The following is a 27,540-nucleotide window of genomic DNA, read 5'->3' as shown; positions in this document are numbered from 1 at the left end:
ACTTCCATCGGTCCTTGGGTTCTGTATTCTAACAAAAATTTTCTTTATCCACATATGATGATTTCTGTTTTTTTCTCTCAGCAACCAAGGGAGTCTTAACTAAGGCAACGAATCTCAAAAACAGAGAATTTTTTTAAAGAGCTCATTATTTTATAAGTAGAACCCAATAATCAAGACAGACTCATTTCAGGTGCAGCAGAAAATTTCTTTTCTCCCCTTTTCCTCCAAGATAATATCTGGGTATACAGGAGAGTACTTCTGAGCAGGGCTAGCTAGACGGACCCCATGCTCAGAAGGCTCTCACACCTGGTTTACTGCTCTGCTGTCACCATCTTGAAATTCTTAATAATTTTATCTCTGAGCTTGCGTTTTACAAGTGAAGTCCGATGGGACAGTAAAGCGTCCACACGAATGAACAGAGCGGATGCATGCGATGTGCATTTCTGCTTTCCCTTGCCACCGCTCTCTTGCATAGGGCCTGCGGTGCCCATGAACAGGCGCGGAATTCCAGCGGACCCGCAACGTGTGGGAGACACCCAGTCTCACGGCCAGCACAAGGTAAGCACGCCACACCCAGCACTGAGCCGGCAGGGGTGCTGCCAGCCTCAAGAGGACACGTTATTCATCCCCACCAGAACTTCCTACAAATGCAGAAAGAAGGCACAAGGGTATTAAAAAACACAAACGACCAAAAGAGAACCTTATTACTCCCTTTCTCCCTGAGGTCACTTCCCTGTATTGGTCAATCTCTTAACCTGGAAGTGATGACATAGAAGAAAAGTGAAAGAGTAACTCTAGTTGTTTTCCTTGCAGTCCGTGCACATTGGTCAGGTGGAGAATGACCAATGTGGACTGGTCAACAGGCTGTGCAGAATCTTCTAGACCCCCTGATGACCAGGCTGAGGCTTATTTTAGCACTGGCTTTCTATGTGGCCACCTCCGTCGCCCAGACCTGCAACATGGCTCTGGTGTCGTGGTGGCCAAATTGAGAACTTCTCAAGAACGGTGGTCCTCAGCCCTGGCTACACCTTAGATTCCCCTGGGAGCTGTGTCTTCCTAATGATAATACTGACGTCCGGGCTCCATCCTACACTCATCAAAAGGAGCAGAATTGAGACACTGTACTGGTGTACCACAGTTCCCAAGGCTATGTCTGCAGAAACAGGCAGGGCGATCATTGTCTACAAACCCCATCCCAACATACAAACGTGAGAAGTGGGGGATTAGCACACTGATTTTCTACCTCAACACCCCTCCTTCCCTCACTCAGCTGTGCCAGGGGGTGGGATGGGTTTTCCCCCTTTGCTTAGGCAGGGACTTGCCCTAAATCGTACCCTGAGTCCCCTTCATCCATAGGTAGCCAATCCAAATCAATAGTCCTCGTGCCATCACAGCACCTGACGTGGAGGCCCTAGGCAAAGAGGCTGCACCAAAGCTTTGGGCATGAACCGTGCCGCCTCGTGTGAACAAACAGAGAAGGGAAGAGACTCCCAAGCCTAAGACGCGAGAACTCCCATGTTTAACGGTTTGCTGCAGGACGAGCCTCTAAAGATCCTGGGGTGACGGTGCAGCTGGACAGGATCACTGCTGCCTTCACTTATCAGTGTCTTTATGACAACGATCGCTGTGAACGCCCCGTGAGTGGATATCTGCTTTTGAACATCTGGCACCGGGGGGACAGTAGAGCAAAGCAGTCAAGGAATGAATCCTGGCTGAGCCAACGATCAAGCGTGCGATCTCGAGAAAGTCACTTTGTCTCTTTGCACCTCATTCAGCCATTGTCGCCATGTGAGCGCCACTGTCCATCGCCCCACAGGGTTCTTAGGGATGTTGAATGTGCATTGGCGCGGGCAAGGCCCCTGGAGGAGACAAACAGCAAAGACCACGCAAGTGCGCGTTCAACAAGCAGCAGCGAATGCAAATTTGGCATTGCTCCACGCCTTTGAGCACAGAAATAGAAACCAAATAAAAAGCACGCCCAGAGAGCCTTTGAGCTGCAGAAAGTATCACAGACACTTGCCACTCTAACATAGAAAGTACAGAGAAAAAAAAAAGGCATAAGTCAAATGTCAAGAAAAACGTGTAACTAATAGAAATGCCTATGATTTCAACAATTACGTGTCAACATCTGATGAAAATACACCTCGGGTGGGTGGCCCATACAAGTGGGGTCACTGAAATGAAGTCTACGTGGTTACGAGATCCTTCTCACTCAATATTAAGCAAAAATGTTATTTTAGTTTCTTTGCTAACTGAAGGAAAATAACCTTTACACTCGTCTGTGTTCACAGAATGCTGAAATGAAGCTAACTTATATTTTAAATATTATCTTGTGAATGCTTCCGTACCCTACAGAATCCACATTTTTTCTATAATACAACTGGGGAAATGGGGTCATGTTGGTGATGAGCTGATTTCCTAAAATTTGGAGTATATGAAAAAAGTAAACTAAAAATAAAATATGGAGTATACGTGCATAAAAAAGCAGGAAAATTGAATTTCAGAATTACAAAGACCTTTTGGAGACCCTTGACCTTACAATTTTACTTTTACAGCTGCTTTTTAAGTGCAATGTGGCCATGCAGCTACTCCAAGGACTGTTAAGAAAAGTTCACTTTCTGAAAATGGCCCTTCAAAAGCATGCTAAGAGTGCAGTCCTGCTCCCTCAAGGTGAGAGAGTGAATAAAATATGGGAAAGAAAGTTTGGCGCTTAAAATGACAGCTTAAATAGGGCTCTCTGGCTTCCACGGGGAATTTAGAAATACAAAACTAATGTTAGGCTGGAGGTAGACTTCCCCAAGCAAGGAATGCTATTGAAATGACTTTGAACTTGCCATCTCTTTTATTCACAGAGAATGAATTTTGTGTGTTCATTATTTTAAATATCTCTGCCTACTGGGAAATAGCCCAGTTCATCAGAACTTGGGATTTTTTTTTTACCCCAGGAAAAACTGAATCAGTCCATACGATTCAACAAATACGTCTCCATAATACTACCACATTCTAATAGTCACTACTCTGCTGCTAGTTTTCTGAGAATGCAAGCCCTAACAGAAGATTCTGAAATTACAGCTGTCTTTTCCATGTCAGCCTGGGTCCTTTCAAAATTTCACTTTGACCTCCATTTCAGACTTCTAACCCATTTTACCCATTCGTTTTGTAGCTTTGTGAATAGGGAATGTATCTGTGTATAGTTTGCTATAACACATCACTTTTGTCTTAGAAATTCTGTGAAGATGTTGTAAAGAATGATTTTGAAAGTTTATGTTAGCGGTGTATTTCTTATGGTTTTAAAATCAAATATGAAATACATTAGTGGACACTCACCAAATGGTGACTCTACTCTTTTCCCAAATGCTCAGAAGTAAGGGATGATGGGAGGACCTCTGAGATCACTCCCTGCTCTACAAAATGCTTTTGGTAGAAAGGCATTGTCATTATTGTCACAGCTGTTAAAAACAAACATTTATTTAGCATCTACTTCTCTGACCCTATGTGTAGGATAAGATCCTTGGTAGCACTCCAAGAACCACAGCTCCCTACATGGAAATTCATCACAGGGAAACGTTTGCATCCATTTACACCGATTTGGTGAGCAACAGTCTTGTACCATCTCTAATATCCAAAATAGCTCATATAATTCAAAAGAGGCAAACAAAACTATTGATTAAGTCAATGGTGAACATTTATGCCAAGCAGCATGTACTGTTCATCTAAACATACCTAAAATCGCAACCAACTTTTCAATGCCCCAAACATCACAGTCGTGTTCTTATTTGTTTGGGGAAATACTCGCCAGATGAATACGTATCACGAAGTTTTATATATCAAAAAGACTAAATTTCCCTGTCTTATGTAGAGATTGTAGCTGCATTTTTGCTTGTTTAACTCAACAACTATTTATCAGGTACTGCAGTGGATGTTGTTGGTTTAGGCCTGCCCAGCTGACTCCATCTGGACCTGGCAACGCTTCCCCTCATTCTGTCCATGGTCTGCAGGACTCGCTCCCCCGTTCATGGGCTCACATCACTGTATCACCATTTGCTGTCCACGCTGACTCTTCCAGGGACACGCATGCGACAAAAATAGAACCAGCAGGAGTCTTTTTCTAAGTTAGAGAGGTGGGTAGTGGAAGAACTTTTCCGCTGATATGCTGAGAGTCTGTGAGGCTGCCAGCAGCCTCCTGGGGATGTCCGGACTGCAGAATGAAACTAAGATGAGAAAAACAGGAAATGGCACAAGGGTGGCCTTCCAGCACCCACTGCATGCTTGATCCAGACATCTCCACAGTTAGTCCTACCTCTAAACCTCCCCATATTTGATATTTGTCCATTTTGGCTGCGCTGGGTCTTAGCTGCGGCACTCGGGATCTTCATTGCGGTATGTGCAGCATGCGAACTCTTAGTTGCGGCATGTAAGTGGGATCTAGTTCCCCGACCAGGGATCGAACCCAGTCCCCCTGCACTGGGAGCATGGAGTCTTAACCACTGGACCACGAGGGAAGTCCCTAAACCTCCCGATATTTGAACTAGCACATTCTTTTTGCTTAAGCCAGTTAGATATCTGAAACATATAAACTAAAGATTCCCAACTCTTATAAACATTTAGCTACCTTCTAAATGCCGGCAAAAACCAAGAAATAGGGACTTCCCTGGTGGCCCAGTGGTTAAGAATCCGCCTGCCAATGCAGGGGACACGGGTTCGAGCCCTGGTCCGGGAAGATCCCACATGCTGTGGAGCAACTAAGCCCGTGAGCCACAACTACTGAGCCTGCGCTCTAGACCCCGTGAGCCACAACTACCGAGCCCGCAAGCCACAACTACTGAAGCCCACGCGCCTAGAGCCCGTGCTCCGCAACAAGAGGAGCCACTGCAATGAGAAGCCCGTGCACCGCAACGAAGAATAGCCCCCGCTTGCCGCAACTAGAGAAAGCCCGCGCCCAGCAATGAAGACCCAACGCAGCCATAAACAAACAAATAAATAAATAAAATCCAAGAAGTACAAGATGGTCCCTGCTCCAAATCAACTCTGAACATAGAAGACGGAGGCAACCGCATTTCTAACCAAAATGAAAGGTGAAAAATACTACCGCAATGCCTCAAGCATGGTAACAAAGAGAACGGTGTGGTTAATATTGACAGAAGGTGTTTGAATTTAATCCAAAAGGACATACTGAGACAAGAGTTTTTTAGGCCCAGAAGAATAAGTAGAACTTAATAGAGTAGAAAAATGTGAAAGTACATTCCAGTAAGAAAAAACAGTGAACTAAAAATGGACAGTTTATCCACTAAGATTTTTTTTTTTTAATTTTCTAACGCCTACTCCAGTCCTTGTCATATATTAGACACTGAAGTTTATTTAAAGAGTGAACAAAGGCATGAATACAATTGATTAGATACATGATTTATCTGGAGTTAGGACCCTGGTCAATGACATGACCCCCTTCTATAACACTGTTCCTAATGGAAATTATGTTCTCTTTACAATAACCTACTTTATGACACAGCTTCCAGGAAAAGGAGTAAACCGAGTGACTTACTGCTGTAATTGATAAATGCAGAAAGGGTAGCCTGAGTTAACTGCTTTTTTTTCTTCTTTTCCAGATGCAAACAAGTTTCCTAAATGCTATAAATTTATACATCACATTTATTAAACACTTTTACCACTTTTTAGTAAAATTATAAATGCCTAAATATGAAGACCAATTACAAATTCTGACCAAAGAAAGGACTGAAGGAATAACAAGTTTCTGAGACCCGTCAAGGACCAAAGAGCACAATCCTGGGCACATAATAAGAACTTACTAGCTCACTAATTCATTTCTGAACCACTGTAGGGGAGGAAGGTCCGTGAGCACCGTTGTAACAGTTATATGAGACAATGGGTACAAAGGACTGGCATGGAATGGGCCCTCAAAAGGCATAATTAATAATAAGCTTCCAGCAAGTAGGAGTAGATGCAAAAACAAAATACACCAGAATTCTTATTTTCTCCCTTTGAAATGAGGTGATTAGGTAATTGGATGTTTTGGCAATTAGGCTGTTTCTTTTGACGACAGCATCAGTAATGATGAGATCCTGTACTCCAAATTAAAACAGAGTAGTATTTTGGTGAATTTGATGAAGCATACGGCACCAAAGCTGACATTCTGTTTATCACTCAGCGCTATCACCTGTTTGACACTGATATTATTTCCCCAATAATCCCCTCCACTGGAGGATAATTATCTGAAGGGTAACGAGAAGGACTATTCCCAACCATCTGTACGAACTGTGGACCACAAGCAGCCAGGTCAAGGGCAGAGCTGTTTAGCAACAAAGAAAACAGGGCAGAGAGAATACAGATTTTCTTTTATTGGGTTTTTAAAAAATATTTAGGACCCTGTCAGGCATTTGATATCCCACTCCCACCATCACTTCACAACACCAACACCTGGCTACCAAAGATCTAAACCCCTTTTGTATAAAAGATATCTCTTAAGTATGAACATTTTGAAAGCTTCTCCGCTCTATCTCACACTTATGCAGAATATCAACTGCAAGCACTGTAATTAAGTAATTCTAATACAATTACAGAAACACTCAGAAACTCTTTCTACCTTGATCTCTCAGTTCAGTGTATATTATATTTAGAACCTTTCACATATTAAATTAAAACAAAGCTTATACATAAAGGTTACATTTTTTAATGTTTTTTCTAATAGAAATAGCTTGATATTTAGTTTCTATGCCATGTTAAGATGATCTATAGTGTACACTTTCAGATGTCTCCAATCCCAAGTAAATTACACTTCTTAAGGACGCCTAGTTTTGAATTGTTTTCAAATGTCACCAGTCTGGTTACATACATACATTTGCATATATATGTACATATATAACAGAAAATATATTACATATGTAATTCATATACTTTTTGAAAAAAGTATTCTTCCATTTAGAAAAGAGTCACCCAAGGGACTTCCCTGGTGGTCCAGTGGTTAAGACTCCATGCTCCCAATGCAGGAGGCACAGGTTTGATCCCTGGTCTGGGAACTAAGATTCCGCATGCTGCACAGTGCGGCCAAAAAATAAAATGAAAAAATAAATAAATAAACATAATCACCAAAGTACCATCACAGCTCTATGTGAGAAAAGAGTCACCGAGTTTTACTTCAAGTAGTTGGTTCTTCTAGCGTATTTCTAACAGAGAGAAAACAGGTGCAATGGAAAAGGCACTTACATTAGTGAGATCTGTTTAGCTTGCAAGATTTAGAAACTCGGTTCTAACTCATTTAAGAAAACGAAGAGCAAAGGGCGGGTGCGGTGTGGGAGTGAGCCAGGGATGGTCGCAGTTGCATCCCCAGGCTCAAGAAATGCCATCACACCTACTAGGCCAGCTCCTCTCTCTTTCTCAGCCCCGACTCCCTCTAAACTGCCTTTATTCCCGGGCTGCCCCTCCACAAGGTGGCCTCCGCTGACGACCGACGCCTCCTTAGAGAAAACCACCACCTGTGGGAAGGGATGGGGCCTCCTCTGCGGGTTCACGTGGGATGCCCTACTCCACGACTGCAGAACTGCCTTGCTCAGAATTCTACGGTGGTCTCAAAACAAGGGAATGCTTCAACAAGGCACAGAGCGTGTGGTGACCCGAGGTATCACCTTGAGGCCCCTGTGGCAAAGGGCGCTGCTGTGTGTGTCAACGGTGTGGCCACAATCCCCTGAAATTAAAGGCTGTGCATCTAATCTTTAAAGTGCATCGAGTTCAGCGTGCAGGGCTCTGGGAGGGGGTGACAGGGGTGAGGAGTTCGTACACGGAGGGAGGGTACGGGTGTCTCGGGGAACGATGGCATGTGCCCCACAGAGCTGTTCTCCTGTGCTAAGATGCCAAGGTTGGAAAATAAATGCCACCGCATGGACAGTAGACTGGAACATGAGATTACACTCAGACACTTTGCGATAAGGCTCAGTCCTTGGGGCAGAGGTGTGGCAAGAATCCCTTATCCCTCCCTGATCCCGTACCTTTCTCTCTTTAGGAGAATACATGATCAAATCTTGCGGGAGGAAGCTGGGGGTGTGGAAAGCCTTGGGCACCTTGTGTCTGTGCCAGCTGCTCTCGTAGGTACCTCCCAGAGCTAAGGGTTTGCTACCCCCCAGCTCAGTGTGGACATGCACAGCACCTGTGTGTGGCTTTGTACGAGCACACGATCGCGCCTCTGCAATTAACACATCGACTGTCTCCCTACCCTCTAGGCTCTAGATGAGGCAGAACTGTATTCCTGTCAACTTCGTGTGCCCTGAACCAGCACTATGTTTGTTACACAATGGATACTTAAATGTTCGATAAATGGCTAGAAAATAAACCAGTTCAAAACTAAACTACGGGGCTTCCCTGGTGGTGCAGTGGTTAAGAATCCGCCTGTCAATGCAGGGGGCACGGGTTCGAGCCCCGGTCCGGGAAGATCCCACGTGCCACGAGGCAACTAAGCCCGTGAGCCACAACGACTGAGTCTGCACTCTAGACCCCGTGAGCCACAACTACCGAGCCCGTGAGCCACAACTACCGAGCCCACGAGCCACAACTACTGAAGCCCGCACGCCTAGAGCCCATGCTCCACAAGAGAAGACACCGCAATGAGAAGCCCGTGCACCGCAACGAAGACCCAATGCAGCTAAAAATAAATAAATAAATTTATTTTTTTAAAAAACAACTAAATTACTAAGGAAAATACAGAGGCAAAACCAGGCAAAAGATTTTCTGAAAAATGTCCTGAAAAGGCAATTAAATTACTATATACTCACATCACAAGAGTAACTTACTTACATCCAACAATCACAACAAATATTTATTAATCACACACTATGTGCCAAGTGCCAGGCATGGCGCTGAGATTATAAAGACAAACGTGAATGAATCTGATATTCTTCCTTACCTTAGGAAGCGGAACCTTTTAATTAGTTGCATGTGGGTATGACATGGGGTAGAAGGGAGAAAAGAGGAGAGAATTTTTTTAAAAAAAGGTTTAAATTGTTAAGAATTACATTATGGAGCTTTGTGGACACTTTTCCCGTGACCCTTAAATTTGGCGGGATCTCACTCACCGGCAGGGGTGGTAATAACCGCTGATCTCATCTTTCCTTTAAGCAAAGGATCCCAAAGCCGCGGTGTGCATCCTGGTTGCCCCAGCGACAAATTTCTCACCTGTTTTCTGAATCAACCTGCTGCCAGTGTCCCAAAGCAGGAAATAGGTGGCCCTGCCACCACTGCAAATTCTGGCTCTGTGGACCTTGTCCCTCCTTAAATTTTCGATGTCACCACACCACTTTAAACCAGACCACCCCAGGAGTTAGACCGGCGCTTTGCAAACTTTAGGGTGCAGAGCAATGCCTGGGGATTCTGTTAAAATGCAGACTCTGCTTCAGGAGATCTGAGGCCTGGGATTCTTCCTTCCTAATAAGTTTCCTGGAGGACGCTCTCTTGGGAAGACCACACCCTACCAGAGAGTTAGAAGGCAATGGAAGGACGCAAGAATGAACAGCTTGTCCTTCTATATTTCCTGGATATACACACACTTGCCCTTCCCGTCACGAAATTCGAATGGTAGTGAAGAATTCAGAGTAATGCAATTGTGCTATGCATAGGCATTAGGGTGTCTGCAAGATCAGCTGTCTCAGAAGTCTACTTACAAGAATACACACGAGATCTCTTCCTTAGTCGTGACATCCACGGTTCCTGCTTACAGAAAGTGTCGTGGGCCAGAGCCCAGGTCACTAGCACCCCAAATGAGGGAGAAAGAAAAAAGTCCAAGGTAAAGGCCATCTGGGGAGCTCCCACCCACTCCCTCTCCTGCTTAAGGTAGAGACACTTGTGTGTTTCGGATTCTCTTCTGTTCTTCAGTGAGAGTAAATCTGTCCTTAAACAAGGGGGCCTGGAGAACCTTCAACCGGAAACTCTGCAATTCCTTAAGGCTTGCTTGTTAGGATTAGATAGGGAAGACATTGCTGAGGGAGAGAAGGAATTGTCAGTCCTTTGAATCCGGGCGGGAATGCGAGCCGAGCGGGCCGCCTTAGAAAGCTGCTTCTCACATCTACCCAGAGCCAGTGGTGCTACCAGATGACAGAGGCCGGTCTGCTGAAGGCCTGCTATGCAGCATGAACGTTACGATTTAGCACCAACTCGGATTTTACCATCCCATTTTGCAGAGAAGTCACCTGGGCAGCTCAGAGAGGTCGCATAACCCACCCAAGGCCACACAGCTTAAGGCGGGCTAAGGGTGTGAACGCTGCCCAAAGCCATAGTGCGGCCTTTCCAACAAGGCTTAAGGAAACATCAGAGGTAGGCTTCCAAAAGCTGCGGGGCATTCAAACCCAAGGTAGCCCCTAGACCCCGCCCTTACAGGGACAGCTGGACCGCCCCGAGGCTGAGGGGGAGGGAAACCACTTCCGGACAACAGCCGCCAAGGCCAAGCACTTCCGGTACACAGCAAACGCGGGTCGTTCGGGTCAGCCGACTTGCAGGTGAGGGCCGGCCCGCAGGTGGCGCATAGGGACGAAAATGCATCCCGAGGTATCCGAAGACAGTTTGACTCGAGACGAGAAAGTCTTATCCCTTACCCGCGCTAGGGGACACCAAGGTCAAGCGCCCGAGCGCGCGCCGCCATGTTGAGTCCAGCGGTTTAAGTGGAGCAGGCGGAGCGTCGCGGACGCTCGCGTCGGCGCGATGACGTCACAGACCCGCGCGGGTAGGCCGGCCTCAATCCCTTGTGCGGAAGCTTCCTGGGCGGGCGTGGTCCGGCCCTGATAGGCGGGGCCGGGTTGAGTGACGGCCCTGCCCCGCCTTCCGGTTAAGGGACGGGGGGTGCGGGGCGGGGGGACGATGTTCTACACGGAAGTGCCTCAGGCCTGTATTGGTAGGGCGGAGCGCGGGGCGGGCGGGGGGCAGCTTCCGGCCCCCCGGTGGTGGCTCCCGGGCGAGCGGGTCCGCGTAGGCATCCCTGGGGGTGTTGCAGCAGCGACCCTCGTCCCGCCACCCCCAGACCGCAGGATGGGGGGGACACTGGGCCTGCGCACGCTGGGTCGGCCCCCCTGGAGACCCATCCCCTTGTCCCCTCTCCAATCTGAAGAAATTAAACCCAAACCGGGGGCTCGGCTGCAGCGACTGAGCCTCCTTTCGCACAGGGCCTGGCTCCGCGCATCAGAACGAGGGTTTTCGGTTCCTAAATTCCAGGCCGGGGCCAAGTGCCCAATCTGAAGGTCCCGGGACCCCCGAGAAACCCTTGAGGGCATCCAGGGGGAGCAGTTTTGGCGGAGGCGGGGGGGGGGGGCACTGTTTTATACACGTGGTGAAATCGTTCCCCCTGAAGTTTCGTGAAATATAGTTTCATCGTTAGATTTGTTGCAAGTATCAGGTGATGCAGATGTCATTTCTTTGAGCCTCCAGTTGCCCTCGCCAGTCATGACCTCAGTTTGTCTTGAGAAACTTGGCTATGAAATACACGGCATTGTTGAATAATTGAGGATTGCATTATTGAATAATTGAGAGCATCAGGTTAAAAAAACAAAACAAAACAACAGCAACAAAAAACGGATGCTCACGATGGAAACGGTGGGGAGCGAAGCCATCTGTTTTAAATTCACTGATGCACTCGCAAAGAGCAAATGTGTCTTTCATTTGAAGTTTGCTAACGTCTCTAATGATTTTACCAGTAGCCCACACCCCCAAAAGTATCAAAAGGTCAAGAAAAAAGGACCAAATGCCTTGCCAATTGGAATTTAACCATTTGGTTTTTGCCAAGTAATTAAAAAGTAGGTTGCATAGTCTATGTACTGAACAAATATAGACTGTTGTAATTTTTTTTTAATTAATATGATTGTAGTGGGTCAAGGTGAGAGAGGGAAAAGTTTCCTTGAAAGCTTTGGGTGTTTAATTAGACTTTAATTGAAAAGATTATGCTTAGAACAGAGAATTCTGTATATAAAAGAAAGCCTTGGAATGATGACTAGCATAAGAGTACAGAGCATGTGGAACAAACTATACCAACTTACGGGCATTTTTGGGGTTTGTGTCACCAATTTCACAGCTAGAATGAAGCACATCAACTTGTCGTTTGCAGCGTGTGGGTTTCTTGGCATTTACCACTTGGGGGCAGCATCCGCACTTTGCAAACACGGCAAAAATCTCCTGAAGAATGTCAAGGCCTTTGCCGGGGCTTCTGCAGGATCCTTGGTTGCTTCTGTCCTGCTAACAGCGCCACAAAAAATAGAGGTAATTAAGTACTAACTAGGCTGTGTTTCTCATGCAGAAATTACGCCCAAACAACGAAGATGATTTTTAACTATATACTAAGTTAACTGCAGAGAAATAATCCTTTGCCTGGGAAACAGAAAAGGTTGACTTTAAAATTTAATCATTCGGGATCTCTGCTTTCCGTTTGGAAAAGATTATTTTGAGTGACAACAAGACAAGGAAATAAAATGCCTTCTTTTACTCTAGAGTGTTTATCTAGTCTTAAGATTCCAGCTTTGTTTCTTTCAAGCAAAGGATATTTCTCCATTAACTGATCATGAGAAGAGAACAGAGCCTGTTCTCAAGGCCTTGAACGTGTGGCTGATAAGTCTTTGCTTGCTCCTGTTTACAGACAGGCATATAAACTAAAATGTTGGCCTGTAATCTCTTTTTTTTTTTTTAATTTTTACTTAGTTTTGGCTGCGTTGGGTCTTCGTTGCTGCACGCGGGTTTTCTCTAGTTGCAGCGAGCGGGGGCTACTCTTTGTTGCGGTGCACGGGCTTTTCATTGCTGTGGCTTCTCTTGTTGCGGAGCACAGGCTCTAGGCACGCTGGCTTCAGTAGTTGCAGCACGTGGGCTCAGTAGTTGTGGTGCACGGGCTTAGTTGCTCCGCGGCATGTGGGATCTTCCCGGATCAGGGCTCGAACCCGTGTCCCCTGCATTGGCAGGCGGATTCTCAACCACTGTGCCACCGGGGAGGTCCCTGTAATCTCTTTTAAGGGGAATGATATTGGAATTTAATTTGTTTTTCATTCCCACAGTAAGAAGACGCCCTGAATTCCAAGCAGTTTATCTAGAAGTAATAAAAATAAGCATTAAGTATTTCATTTAATATAATCTATGTTTTTAAAGTCTGTTTTCTGCTTCTAGACAGCCATCATGCATTCTCTGTGAGAACTGGCTTCTGCAGGTGGAGAATATTCTATTTCTTAATTACTTACATTCTCTAGCAGCTTGGAATAGTAATCAAATAATGATTAACACTTCCGTGCCCAAGGATGAATTTGTCACATTTAAATGTTGAAATCCACAACATTTTAAACATTAGAAATCTTGTTTTCAAATCTCTGAGGAGCTGCTTATGGAAGAGAAACTGGACTTTAGACCAGTTATTCAGAAATCCACTGCTCTTTTTCTTTTTTATATACTAGAAAAGTGATGGAAAATTTTAGAGATTGTACAGGATGAGAACCTGAAGTCAGGGAACGTATGCATGAAGTGTGCAAACTCCCCCCAAAGTGGCAGACTCATGTGCTTTGAATTGCAAGCTCGTCCCTCCCAGCTCTTTATTTCCTTTCTGAAGCAGGGGGCTACTAAGGGGTTGTTTACTCCTGTTCAGTGCAGTCTCCTTTAGGTGGGAGCAAATCCCGAGCTTTGGAGTTGGGTAGATTTGGTTTCGAATCCTCAGCAGATTTCGAAATATATTAAGTGTGATTTAGAATTAGACTGATTTGGAAATACTGTGATCATATAGCCCCTTCATTGAAATTCTGTGATGTTCAGACATTGAATCCTTTACCTGAATTTGAGACTTTTGATATCGGTCCGATTACCTGTTCTTATTTACATTTTCAATAAACTGGAGATCCAGTCGTATTGTCTCATTGTGTTGGTCAGACCCTGGGGGTAACTCTTTATCGGGCGCTCACGTTGGCAGGTGGGAAATGATTCTCTGGATTCGCCTAGGGCATCCTCGTTTCTCCTTTCTCAAAATCAGTTTTCAGCCATTTGCCTTGAGGTTACTTTACTTCTTTTCTCTTGAGCATTTGACATCTACCCCTGGAAGGATGGCTTTGAGCTTTCTTAGGAAACTGTCTTCTACCTACTCAAGTCCCCGTTAGCTCAGTTCTCCCTGTTGGTATCTAAGTTCTTCGAGCTTCGTGGTGTTGTGACAGAGATGTGAGTAATGAATCCAGTTCCGAGCTGGTGCATGTATAATTAAGAGCACCACCTGACGCTGGTGTACTTTAGGTGGCAGGCAGGTTTAGACTTTGATATGTTACAAGCTCAGCGCAGCCAGCCTGCCCTCAGCCCTCAGGATTTACCAGGCATGGCGTTCAACACAGCGGGGAGCTAACTCAGAGATAAGTGCATTCCTTAGTAGGTTTCCAGTCTGGTCAGGGGCCGTGTGTGTGTGTGTGTAACCAAAAATAATACAAGAAGATAAGCTGGGTGTGCAGTGTGGCTTAGTAGAAAGAGCACACATTGGGGGGGCCACCCCCACTTCTCACCTAGAAGTCCACAGCGGCTTCTTGACAGGCAGGCCTGCGTCTGCTCCTGCCGCCTACAAGCCACCTACCTAAGCATTCACAGTGATTTCACCCAAACACACATCTGAACCTCTCATCCTGTGACCTCCCCCCCTCCCACCCCCGGGATCCCTGTTGACTCAGGATGGGGTGCAGATTTCTTTTTTTTTTTTTTTTTTTACTTTTTATTTTATATTGGAGTATAGTTAATTAACAATGTGATAGTTTCAGGTGTACAGCAAAGTGATTCAGTTATACATATACATGTATCTATTCTTTTTTAAATGCTTTTCCCATTTCGGTTGTTACATAATATTGAACCGAGCTGCCTGTGCTATACAGTAGGTCCTTGTTGATTATCCACTTTAAATATAGTAGTGTGTACATGTCAATCCCAAACTCCCAATTTATCGCTCCCCCCATCCTTCCCCCCGGTAACCATAATTTCATTCTCTAAGTCTGTGAGTCTGTTTCTGTTTTGTAAATAAGTTCATTTGTATCATTTCTTTTTAGATTCCTCATATAAGTGATATCCTATGATATTTGTCTTTCTCTGTTTGACTTACTTCACTCAGTATGACCATCTCTAGGTCTATCCATGTTGCTGCAGATGGCATTATTTCATTCTTTTTAATGGCTGAGTAATATTCCATTGTATATATGTGCCACATCTTCTTTATCCATTCATCTGTCGATGGACATTTAGGCTGTTCCCATGTCCTGGCTGTTGTAAATAGTGCTGCTATGAACATAGGGGTGCATGTATCTTTTCAAAGTATGGTTTTCTCTGGACATATGCCCAGGAGTGGGGTTGCAGGATCATATGGTAGCTCTATTTTTAGTGTTTTAAGGAACCTCCATGCTGTTCTCCATAGTGGCTGAGATTTACATTCCCACCAACCGTGCGGGAGGGTTCCCATCTCTCCTGGGGCACAGATTTCTTAGTAGGACTCCCAGAGCCACGTGGACCTCAGCCCTCTCGTGGCTCACTGAGGTTGCCTTTCTGGTCTCTGCCCCGTCTGGGCCGCTCGCACTCTTCTCACTGCTCTCTCTGCCTGTTGCCCTCTGCCGCCTCCATCTCCTGCCCAACTCCTGTCTGTGTCTTAGGTCTCAGCCTAGCAAAGTGAAGTTGGAGGTTGATGCCCACTGTATGAGCTCCCAGTTGCTGCTGCAACAGATGACAGTAAACATAGCAGCTCTGAACAACGCACGTTTATTTTCTAACAGTTCTGGAGGTCAGACATCTCACAAGGTCTCACTGTCTAAAATCAAAGTGTCCGCAGGGCCACGCTCCCTCTGGAGGCTCCGGAGGACAGTGTGTGCCCTGGACTTTTCCAGGTGCTAGAGGCGTCCTGCATTCCCTGGCCCTGGCTCCTTCCTTGATCTGTAAAGTCATAAGCATAGCATCTTCACATCTCGACAACTCTGACCGTCCTGCCCGCCTCTCTCCCTTACAAGGACCCTTGTGATTATACTGGGCTCACTGAGATAATCCAGGAGCGTCTCCTGATCTCGCAACCCTTAGCTTAATCGCATCTGGAAAGTCCCTTTTGCTGCGTAAGGGTACCGATTCTCAGGTTCCGGGGACTACCCTAACCTTTGGGGGAAGGAGGGGACATGAATCTGCCCCATACACGGATGCTCTCCTGGCACCCTGCCCTCTCCTCACCGAGGGACTCCTGAGTCTCAGGAAGGCAGGGGCTCTGTGTATCTCATGCTCAGCCGTTGAATCCCAGTTCCTAGCCCAACGCCTGGTGCCCAGTAGGATGTTGAATGGAGGAACTAATAAATGAAAGACAGACCTGGGTTTAAATCCTGGCGCTGACACTCAGTTTTGATGATGCACTGGGAAAGACACTTAACCCTCCAAACGTCAGTTTTCTCACCCGTCTAGTGCGGTGATTATACCCACCTTGCGTTGTTATATGAAGAGGAGGCAACAGAGGCCACACCAGCGGCTCCCGGCACTGGCTGCCTGTTAGCGCCGACCGGGGGGACTTTTATGGAAGACCAGTGCCGCAGCCTAATCTCCAAGGACTCTGATCCGGCAGAGTCATCGCAAGTCCTTCCTCGGTTGGTGGTGGTGGCGTGAATTGTGAGCACTGTTGGAGAGCTGCAGTCTGAACGTTCCCGAGGCCACAGGACTGGGGTGGGTGAGGAGGTTAATTATGCTGGAGAAGCCTGTAGAGAAATGTGCTCAGTTAACGTTAGAACGCCGCCTTCAAGGATTTCCCACAGGTGGGCAACGCCATGTGAGGTGGTTTAAAAAGAAAAAAAAAAAGACTGCAATTGGCAGAACATACAGCTTGCCTGGGGACCAGGAATGGTGGGTGAGGACCGGGCCTCGTGGGGATCCGTGCCTGTGAAGCATCCGACATCTGGGATTGGCTTCATACGGTCCAGGTGCCTTGTGTGACAGGCACAGGGTTCTGGAACCAGAGTGATAATGTTTTTGACAAAACATAGGCTCACCTATTAATTTTCTTTTTCAGGAATGTAACGAGTTTACCTACAGTTTTGCCGAAGAAATCCGAAGGCAGACTTTCGGGGCAGTGACACCGGGCTATGATTTCATGGCCCGACTGAGGTACATACAGAGTACATTTCCCCGCAGAGCCTGTGAAGACAGAGGATACTGTGGATACACTGTAGCAAGCTCAGTCAGCATTCTCTCCCCTGAAGCGCTTACAAGGCGGTCAGTAATTAAAGGGGAATCATGCAGTGCGTGGCCAGGCCACTCAGGATGGCTGTTCTCTTGCTCTCTGTACATCTCCTGCTCGACCAGTCCTTGCTTCGTCTGCACCCTACTCACACAGACGTGCTTGCCTCCTGCCCCAGCTCGTGATTGTCCTAATCCTTGGGCCAGAGCGGCTCCACCTGGTAGTTTATTAAAGGGAGACATCTGCCCTCCACCATGGGTGTTAACCTGACGGGCTGTGAGCTGCTAGTTGCTGTGGTAACAGATGAGCCCACCTGACATCAATTCCCCATATAAATGGTGGCCTCCTTCGCCCCCGGGTAGCGAAGATGGCTGCTTTGTCCTGGCTGCCGCCTGCCGAACATGATGGGGTGTCTCTCCAGGACTCTTTTGCTTTGGACATGTAAGATTCCCCCATCCAGTAAGCCACAGGTGTCGCTGTCACTGTCTCCGGGCTCTTTCTCGGGTCTCCAGTCTGGGCAGCTACAAGGTTTGCAGGCCAGTGGGGCGCAGCCCGACACGCGGGTCCCTTTTTCTTCTTCAGGAGCGGAGTGGAGGCGATTCTCCCTCCCAACGCGCACGAGCTGGCTCACGACCGCCTGCACGTCTCCATCACCAACACCGAGACCAGAGAAAACTACTTAGTCTCCAGTTTTCCCTCCCGGGAGGACCTCATTAAGGTAACACGGCCGCATTCCTTGCTGGAGGAAATGAGCAAGTGCTGATATACGTACTTCCACAGACAGCGAGCGCGCCCGCGTTCTTCAGGTCCAGCATCACATACCACGCCTGATAGATGGCACATGCCCCATAAATCATGCGTCTGACGGATGCATCCTCCAGTATCCCTCCGAGGCCACCTCCTGGCAGGCGGCTCCCAGAGGCCTCCGGAGTAGCTCAGTGTTTTCTCTCGTGACGTTCCGTGTGCTCACGTTTATCCTGGGATTAAACTTGAGTAGCAATGAACCATTCCTTACATTGATGTAGATAATACTTCTGCAGTTTGTGTAAGACTTTGTGTCAGCACTACCGTATTCAGTCCTTCCACAGTCCTGTAAATCAGGCAGGACAGGTGAGATTACTGTCCTTTTGTCGCTTTTTTAACAGAAGAAGTGGGTGGAAAGATTTTGCGTGACACACCGCAGGGTGTACTGATTGCCAGTGGGAATCCGGGTCTCTTACCTTTGCACTCTAATGTTCCCTTTCCTTTCTTCCATTTTGCGTTGATGCCTTTCTATCCAAACACATGTGAAAGTTGGTTGGGAAATCATTGTCTCTGGGAAATAGTTCAGCTGATTTGCAAATAACAGTGCACTGCTAAGGTAATACATTAAATATTTTAAATTGGAAAGGGTGCACTTCTCTTAGAAAAGCCAAGCTATTTTCTTCTTTTTCCTCTTGTGGGAATCGTAGCAAGCTTCAGGTGATACAGAGAGCGCGTGTTTGGATACAGCAGCAGGCGATGGATTGAGAGAGCTACAAGTTCCACCTGAATTAGATGATAAATGCATTGATTTTTACTATCAAAACTCACTGTTCGAATTTTATGTTTGAATGATATGATTTGAAATACCTAATGAAATGTTGAGCTGACAAGTAAAATTACTTTGTGACTTAAGAGATTAGAATATTTTCACTCCCGTCTCTCACTTATACATTAATAGTCATTCCATCTTAGGAAAATATTTTTCTATAATATTATTATACTCTTGTGTAGACTTAAAAAATAGAAAGGGAGAAGCTGATAATCCATGCCTGAATTGTCACAAATTGTCAATGCCAACGCAGATACATCAGGCTTGCAGTGGTTAGAATACCTCTTTTTGTTGGTAAGAGAACAAGGTTGGGAGCAAAAGACTATCATCCTATCATGAAACAAGAGGGGAATTCTACCCACAGTTACTACCTTCTCCTTGAGTCTGGCCGTGGCTACTGTATCTACAGTGGCCGAGCCCCGGATGTTTCCTACATCCCGCCCTGATTTACTTACCACTGTTCCGCATACGTAGTTTACTGCTCTGTTTACTTAGTTTTTGTCTGTCTTCCTTCACGAGAGTGTAAGCTCGGGCTGGGGGGGGGGGGGGGGTAGGAGGGTCCAGGGACTGCTGTTCTGTCCACTGCTGTATTCCCAGCGCCTGGCACAGTGTCATCTCCGTCAACCTGTGCTCCGTGAGTGAATGGGAATGAATAAATCAATGAACTAAGATGGCATCTATTAAAAGAATGAAGAAGCTGGATCCTTCATGTGCAATGACCTGGACAAAACGTAATTCAGCTCGTTAGTGGCCCAGCTGGGACCACAGTCCGGGCCTCTAACATTCTGCTTGGTAGCCGTGGCCCCCTCCCCCAACGCGAGATAAAATCACCCTCTTAATTCCTTTCATGTGGGAGTGTCGTGAGCTGAATAACGTCCCCCAAAGATGTCCACGCTGTAATCCCCAGGACCTGTGAATACGGCGTCTCACATGGCAAAAGGGATTGTATAGATGGGGTGAAGGTGAGGGTCTTGATGGGGAGGTGATCCTGGGTTATCTGGGCCGACCCAAACTAATTTAATCACATGCGTCCTTAAAAATGGAGATGTTTGCTGGTTCTGAGATGCAGGAGCCTTTGTATGAGGAGGGCACTACAGGTGCTCCCCTCGACAGCCAGTGAGGCAGAGGGACCTCAGTCCTACAGCCGATGGAACTGAATGCTGCCAGTATCTGAATGAGCAGGAAACCAAGTCTCCCCTTGAGCCCGCAGGAAGGAATGCAGCCCTGCCAACACCTGGATTTTTTTGCCCAGGTGGATCCGGCCCGTGCTGGATCCCGACCTCCAGACCCTAGGATCATACATTTATTTGTGTTGTTTCAGCCTTTCGATTTGTGGTAACTTGTTATAGCAGCCATAGCAAACTACTGCAGTAAGCAAACAGGACTTTTTTGATTTGCTTTGTTTTGGATAATAAGTACTCAGAGAACTGGTGTAATTACTTGAGTTCATTGAACAGAAGAGAACTAGTTGGCACAAATGTGTAATACCTTGTAAGGAGAATAATTGAATAATTAACATGTATCCTAGGTTATACGAGAAGCACTTTAAATGTTTGGTAGAATGCTCTAACCTCTTGCAGAAACTCAAAGAAAGGAAGGATAGATGGTTCCTTGACAGCAGATGGTGGCTATAAAAATGTATGACATGTATGCCTGGAATACTCATGAGCATGTAGTTCAGAAAGTAAGACTGGTGAAGACTGCAGGAGGGAGGGAGAAGAATATGAAGGGAAAATAAAATATCTCCCCCTCCCCCCAACACACACACACGCTGGGCAGTGACATGCTGTGTTCTGATGAAAGAGGCCAGTGGGAGACCGCTGTCTGGGGTGGTGGTTCTGACCGCCTCATTCAGTGTCGGGGGAGAGAAGAAAGGCGCCGGCCACTCCCCCACTTCCTTAGCTACAGACCGGAGGGCGCTGAGTTCCAGAAGCCAAGAGGAGAAGCAGCCCACAGTTTGTAACTGGCGTCTCCTGGGAGCTTTGCCTGCCTGGCTCTGATCCCTCAGCCTTGGGTTTAATGTCTATGATGTGGGAAGTCTGTAGGTGACAGACGGAGATTAAGATTGAAGCCAGAGTAGAGCATGTCAAGGATCAATTGCTAGCCAGGACAGGAATGTGGGAGAGTACTAAATATTGGTGATTTTTAATCAATGCCTCATTTATTCTCTTAATTACTAGATGTTTTTTTCTTTTTAATGCCAAGCTCTTCATTATCCACAAGCCGACTGCTGCCTTTTATTACACATAGGCTGTCTGTGTACCTGAAAATCCAACTAGAGACCTGTACCTCAAAGTGTCTGTGTGGGTGTCCGTGTGTCTGTGTCTTGTTACACTGTCTTGGATTATCACTTGTTTTTTTTTTTTTTTTTTTAACATCTTTATTGGAGTATAATTGCTTTACAATGGTGTGTTAGTTTCTGCTTTATAACAAAGTGAATCAGTTATACATATGTCCCCATATCTCTTCCCTCTTGCGTCTCCCTCCCTCCCACCCTCCCTATCCCACCCCTCTAGGTGGACACAAAGCACAGAGCTGATCTCCCTGTGCTATGCGGCTGCTTCCCACTAACTATCTATTTTACATTTGGTAGTGTATATATGTCCATGCCACTCTCTCACCCTGTCACATCTTACCCTTCCCCCTCCCCATATCCTCAAGTCCATTCTCTAGTAGGTCTGTGTCTTTATTCCTGTCGTGCCACTAGGTTCTTCATGACCTGTTTTTTTTTTCCCTTATATTCCATATATATGTATTAGCATACTGTATTTGTTTTTCTCTTTCTGACTTACTTCACTCTGTATGACAGACTCTAACTCCATCCACCTCACTACAAATACCTCCATTTCGTTTCTTTTTATGGCTGAGTAATATCCCATTGTATATATGTGCCATATCTTCTTTATCCATTCATCCGATGATGGACACTTAGGTTGCTTCCATGTCCTGGCTATTGTAAATAGAGCTGCAATGAACATTTTACTACATGACTCTTTTTAAATTATGGTTTTCTCAGGGTATATGCCCAGTAGTGGGATTGCTGAGTCGTATGGTAGTTCTATTTTTAGTTTTTTAAGGAACCTCCATACTGTTCTCCATAGTGGCTGTATCAATTTACATTCCCACCAACAGTGCAAGAGTGTTCCCTTTTCTCCACACCCTCTCCAGCATTTATTGTTTCTAGATGTTTTGATGATGGCCATTCTGACCAGTGTGAGATGATATTTCATTGTAGTTTTGATTTGCATTTCTCTAATGATTAATGATGTTGAGCATCCTTTCATGTGTTTGTTGGCAATCTGTATATCTTCTTTGGAGAAATGCCTATTTAGGTCTTCTGCCCATTTTTGGATTGGGTTGTTTGTTTTTTTGTTATTGAGCTGCATGAGCTGCTTGTAAATCTTGGAGATTAATCCTTTGTCAGTTGCTTCATTTGCAAATATTTTCTCCCATTCTGAGGGTTGTCTTTTGGTCTTGTTTATGGTTTCCTTTGCTGTGCAAAAGCTTTTAAGTTTCATTAGGTCCCATTTGTTTATTTGTGTTTTTATTTCCATTTCTCTAGGAGCTGGGTCAAAAAGGATCTTGCTGTGATTTATGTCATAGAGTGTTCTGCCTATGTTTTCCTCTAAGAGTTTGATAGTGTCTGGCCTTACATTTAGGTCTTTAATCCATTTTGAGTTTATTTTTGTGTATGGTGTTAGGGAGTGTTCTAATTTTATACTTTTACATGTACCTGTCCAGTTTTCCCAGCACCACTTATTGAAGAGGCTGTCTTTTCTCCACTGTATATGCTTGCCTCCTTTATCAAAGATAAGGTGACCATATGTGCGTGGGTTTATCTCTGGGCTTTCTATCCTGTTCCATTGATCTATGTTTCTGTTTTTGTGCCAGTACCAAACTGTCTTGATTACTGTAGCTTTGTAATATAGTCTGAAGTCAGGGAACCTGATTCCTCCAGCTCCATTTTTCGTTCTCAAGATTGCTTTGGCTATTCGGGATCTTTTGTGTTTCCATACAAATTGTGAAATTTTTTGTTCTAGTTCTGTGAAAAATGCCAGTGGTAGTTTGATAGGGATTGCATTGAATCTGTAGATTGCTTTGGGTAGTAGAGTCATTTTCACAGTGTTGATTCTTCCAATCCAAGAACATGGTATATCTCTCCATCTATTTGTATCATCTTTAATTTCTTTCATCAGTGTCTTATAATTTTCTGCATACAGGTCTTTTGTCTCCTTAGGTAGGTTTATTCCTACATATTTTATTCTTTTTGTTGCAATGGTGAATGGGAGTGTTTTCTTAATTTCACTTTCAGATTTTTCATCATTAGCGTATAGGAATGCAAGAGATTTCTGTGCATTAATTTTGTATCCTGCTACTTTACCAAATTCATTGATTAGTTCTAGTAGTTTTCTGGTAGCATCTTTAGGATTCTCTATGTATAGTATCATGTCATCTGCAAACAGTGACAGCTTTACTTCTTCTTTTCCGATTTGGATTCCTTTTATTTCTTTTTCTTCTCTGATTGCTGTGGCTAACACTTCCAAAACTATGTTGAATAATAGTGGTGAGAGTGGGCAACCTTGTCTTGTTCCTGATCTTGGTGGAAATGGTTTCAGCTTTTCACCATTGAGGACAATGTTGGCTGTGGGTTTGTCATATATGGCCTTTATTATGTTGATGAAAGTTCCCTCTATGCCTACTTTCTACAGGACTTTTATCATAAATGGGTGTTGAATTTTGTCGAAAGCTTTCTCTGCATCTATTGAGATGATCATATGGTTTTTCTCCTTCAATTTGTTAATATGATGTATCACGTTGATTGATTTGCGTATATTGAAGAATTCTTGCATTCCTGGAATAAACCCCACTTGATCATGCTGTATGATCCTTTTAATGTGCTGTTGGATTCTGTTTGCTAGTATTTTGTTGAGGATTTTTGCATCTATGTTCATCAGTGATATTGGCCTGTAGTTTTCTTTCTTTGTGACATCTTTGTCTGGTTTTGGTATCAGGGTGATGGTGGCCTCGTAGAATGAGTTTGGGAGTGTTCCTCCCTCTGCAATATTTTGGAAGAGTTTGAGAAGGATAGGTGTTAGCTCTTCTCTAAATGTTTGATAGAATTCGCCTGTGAAGCCATCTGGTCCTGGGCTTTTGTTTGTTGGAAGATTTTTAATCACAGTTTCAATTTCAGTGCTTGTGATTGGTCTGTTCATATTTTCTATTTCTTCCTGGTTCAGTCTTGGCAGGTTGTGCATTTCTAAGAATTTGTCCATTTCTTCCCGGTTGTCCATTTTATTGACATACAGTTGCTTGTAGTAATCTCTCATGATCGTTTGTATTTCTGCAGTGTCAGTTGTTACTTCTCCTTTTTCATTTCTAATTCTATTGATTTGAGTCTTCTCCCTTTTTCTCTTGATGAGTCTGGCTAATGGTTTATCAATTTTGTTTATCTTCTCAAAGAACCAGCTTTTAGTTTTATTGATCTTTGCTATTGTCTCCTTCATTTCTTTTTCATTTATTTCTGATCTGATCTTTATGATTTCTTTCCTTCTGCTAGCTTTGGAGTTTTTTTGTTCTTCTTTCTCTAATTGCTTTAGGTGCAAGGTTAGGTTGTTTATTCGAGATGTTTCCTGTTTCTTGAGGTAGGCTTGTATTGCTATAAACTTCCCTCTTAGCACTGCTTTTGCTGCATCCCATAGGTTTTGGGTCATCGTGTCTCCATTGTCATTTGCTTCTAGATAATTTTTGATTTCCCCTTTGATTTCTTCAGTGATCACTTCGTTATTAAGTAGTGTATTGTGTAGTCTCCATGTGTTTGTATTTTTTACAGATCTTTTCCTGTAATTGATATCTAGTCTCATAGCGTTGTGGTCGGAAAAGATACTTGATACGATTTCAATTTTCTTAAATTTACCAAGGCTTGATTTGTGACCCAAGATATGATCTATACTGGAGAATGTTCCGTGAGCACTTGAGAAAAATGTGTATTCTGTTGTTTTTGGGTGGAATGTCCTATAAATACCAATTAAGTCCATCTTGTTTAATGTATCATTTAAAGCTTGTGTTTCCTTATTTATTTTCGTTTTGGATGATCTGTCCATTGGTGAAAGTGGGGTGTTAAAGTCCCCTACTATGATTGTGTTACTGTCGATTTCCCCTTTTATGGCTGTTAGTATTTGCCTTATGTATTAGGTGCTCTTATGTTGGGTGCATAAATATTTACAATTGTTATACCTTCTTCTTGGATCGATCCCTTGATCATTATATAGTGTCCTTCTTTGTCTCTTGTAAGAGTCTTTATTTTATAGTCTATTTTGTCTGATATGAGAATTGCTACTCCAGCTTTCTTTTGATTTCCATTTGCATGGAATATCTTTTTCCATCCCCTCACTTTCAGTCTGTATGTGTCTCTAGGTCTGAAGTGGGTGTCTTGTAGACAGCATATATACGGGTCTTGTTTTTGTATCCATTCAGCCAGTCTGTGTCTTTTGGTGGGAGCATTTAATCCATTTACATTTAAGGTAATTATCGATATGTATGTTCCTATTCCCATTTTCTTAAATGTTTTGGGTTTGTTGTTGTAGGTGTTTTCCTTCTCTTGTGTTTCTTGCCTAGACAAGTTCCTTTAGCATTTGTTGTAAAGCTGGTTTGGTGGTGCTGAACTCTGTCAGCTTTTGCTTGTCTGTAAAGGTTTTAATTTCTCCATCAAATCTGAATGAGATCCTTGCTGGGTAGAGTAATCTTGGTTGTAGGTTTTTCTCCTTCATGACTTTAAGTATATCCTGCCACTCCCTTCTGGCTTGCAGAGTTTCTGCTGAAAGATCAGCTGTTAACCTTATGGGGATTCCCTTGTGTGTTATTTGTTGTTTTTCCCTTGCTGCTTTTAATATGTTTTCTTTATATTTAATTTTTGATAGTTTGATTAATATGTGTCTTGGCGTGTTTCTCCTTGGATTTATCCTGTATGGGACTCTCTGCTTCGAGGACTTGATTAACTATTTCCTTTCCCATATTAGGGAAGTTTTCAACTATAATCTCTTCAAATATTTTCTCAGTCCCTTTCTTTTTCTCTTCTTCTTCTGGGACCCCTATAATTCGAATGTTGGTGTGTTTAATGTTGTCCCAGAGGTCTCTGAGACTGTCCTCAGTTCTTTTCATTCTTTTTACTTTATTCTGCTCTGCAGTAGTTATTTCCACTATTTTATCTTCCAGGTCACTTATCCGTTCTTCTGCCTCAGTTATTCTGCTATTGATCTCTTCTAGAGTATTTTTAATTTCATTTATTGTGTTTTTCATCGTTGCTTGGTTCCTCTTTAGTTCTTCTACATCCTTGTTAAATGTTTCTTGCATTTTGTCTATTCTATTTCCAAGATTTTCGATCATATTTACTATCATTATTCTGAATTCTTTTTCAGGTAGACTGCCTATTTCCTCTTCATTTGTTAGGTCTGGTGTGTTTTGACCCTGCTCCTTCATCTGCTGTGTGTTTTTCTGTCTTCTCCTTTTGCTTATCTTACTGTGTTTGGGGTCTCCTTTTCACAGGCTGCAGGTTCGTAGTTCCCGTTGTTCTTGGTATCTGTCCCCAGTGGCTAAGGTTGGTTCAGTGGGTTGTGTAGGCTTCCTGGTGGAGGGGACTAGTGCCTGTGTTCTGGTGGATGAGGCTGGATCTTGTCTTTCTGGTGGGCACATCCCCATCTGGTGGTGTGTTTTGGGGTGTCTGTGGCCTTATGATTTTAGGCAGCCTCTCTGCTAATGGATGGGGCTGTGTTCCTGTCTTGCTAGTTGTTTGGCATAGGGTGTCCAGCACTGTAGCTTGCTGGTCGTTGAGTGAATCTGGGTCTTGATGTTGAGATGGAGATCTCTGAGAGATTTTCACCGTTTGGTATTATGTGGAGCTGGGAGGTCTCTTGTGGACCAGTGTCCTGAAGTTGGCTCTCCTACCTCAGAGGCACAACCCTGATGCCTGGCTGGAGCACCAAGAGCCTTTCATCCACACAGCTCGGAATAAAAGGGAGAAAAAATAGAGAGAAAGAAAGAGGATAAAATAAAATAAAATAAAGCTATTTTATAATAAAAAATAAGAAAAACAATTATTAAGAAAAAATTTATTAAGAAAAAAATTTTTTTAATTTTTTAAAATAAATTTATTAATTTTTTATAATAAGAAAAAATTATTAAGAGAAAATTTATTAAGAAAAAAATTTTTAATTTTTAAAAATAAAAAAAATTATTAAAAAGATTTTTTATTTTTTTAAAATAAAAAATAAGGAAAAGATTATTAAGAAAAAATTTATTAAGAAAAAAAGTTTTTTAAGTAAAAAAAAAAAAAAAAACGGATGGACCAAACCCTAGGACAAATGGTGAAAGCAAAGCTATGCAGACAAAATCTCACCCAGAAGCATACACATATACACTCACAAAAAAAGGAAAAGGGGAAAAATTAATATATCCTGCTCCCAAAGTCCACCTCCTGAATTTGGGATGATTCGTTGTCTATTCAGGTATTCAACAGATGCAGGTACATCAAGTTGTTTGTGGAGCTTTAATCCGCTGCTTCTGAGACTGCTGGGAGAAATTTCCCTTTCTCTTCTTTGTTCATACACCTCCCCGGGTTCAGCTTTGGATTTGGACCCGCTTCTGCGTGTAGGTCGCCTGAGGGCGTCTGTTCTTCGCTCACACAGGACAGGGTTAAAGGAGCAGCTGATTCGGGGGCTCTGGCTCACTCAGGCCAGGGGGAGGGAGGGGTACGGATGTGGGGCGGGCCTGTGGCGGCAGAGGCCAGCGTGACGTTGCACCA

The 27,540-nt window shown here is 44.3% G+C and overlaps 1 protein-coding gene and 1 long non-coding RNA gene across 29 annotated transcripts in view; one reads left to right on the top strand and one right to left on the bottom strand.

The window, feature by feature from the left end:
* The window catches only part of LOC132356824 (uncharacterized), a 551,323-nt gene extending 540,649 nt beyond the window's left edge, over positions 1–10,674 (bottom strand). For 13 of the 17 annotated variants that reach the window (XR_009500099.1, XR_009500096.1, XR_009500106.1 and 10 more), the window contains exon 1: positions 9,663–10,361. This is a non-coding gene — a long non-coding RNA (uncharacterized LOC132356824). The other 4 variants (XR_009500102.1, XR_009500103.1, XR_009500095.1 and 1 more) reach the window with 4 other exon arrangements.
* PNPLA4 (patatin like phospholipase domain containing 4) overlaps positions 10,430–27,540 on the top strand; it is a 78,945-nt gene continuing 61,834 nt past the window's right edge. The window contains exons 1-4 of one of the 12 annotated variants that reach the window (XM_059909904.1): positions 10,565–10,717; positions 12,089–12,240; positions 17,003–17,097; positions 17,753–17,888. In XM_059909904.1, coding sequence (XP_059765887.1) covers positions 10,696–10,717; positions 12,089–12,240; positions 17,003–17,097; positions 17,753–17,888 — 405 coding nt within the window. In that variant the 5' untranslated portion in view covers positions 10,565–10,695. Of the gene's footprint in view, positions 10,494–10,564; positions 10,718–10,849; positions 10,886–11,301; positions 11,781–11,800; positions 12,241–16,396; positions 16,584–17,002; positions 17,098–17,752; positions 17,889–27,540 lie in introns of those variants that run through there. The other 11 variants (XM_059909902.1, XM_059909912.1, XM_059909903.1 and 8 more) reach the window with 11 other exon arrangements.

Source organism: Balaenoptera ricei, chromosome X (assembly GCF_028023285.1).
Source record: "Balaenoptera ricei isolate mBalRic1 chromosome X, mBalRic1.hap2, whole genome shotgun sequence".
Taxonomy (NCBI): Eukaryota; Metazoa; Chordata; class Mammalia; order Artiodactyla; family Balaenopteridae; genus Balaenoptera; species Balaenoptera ricei.
The sequence above is the reverse complement of the archived record's forward strand: the minus strand, read 5'-3'. Positions and strand labels throughout refer to the sequence as shown.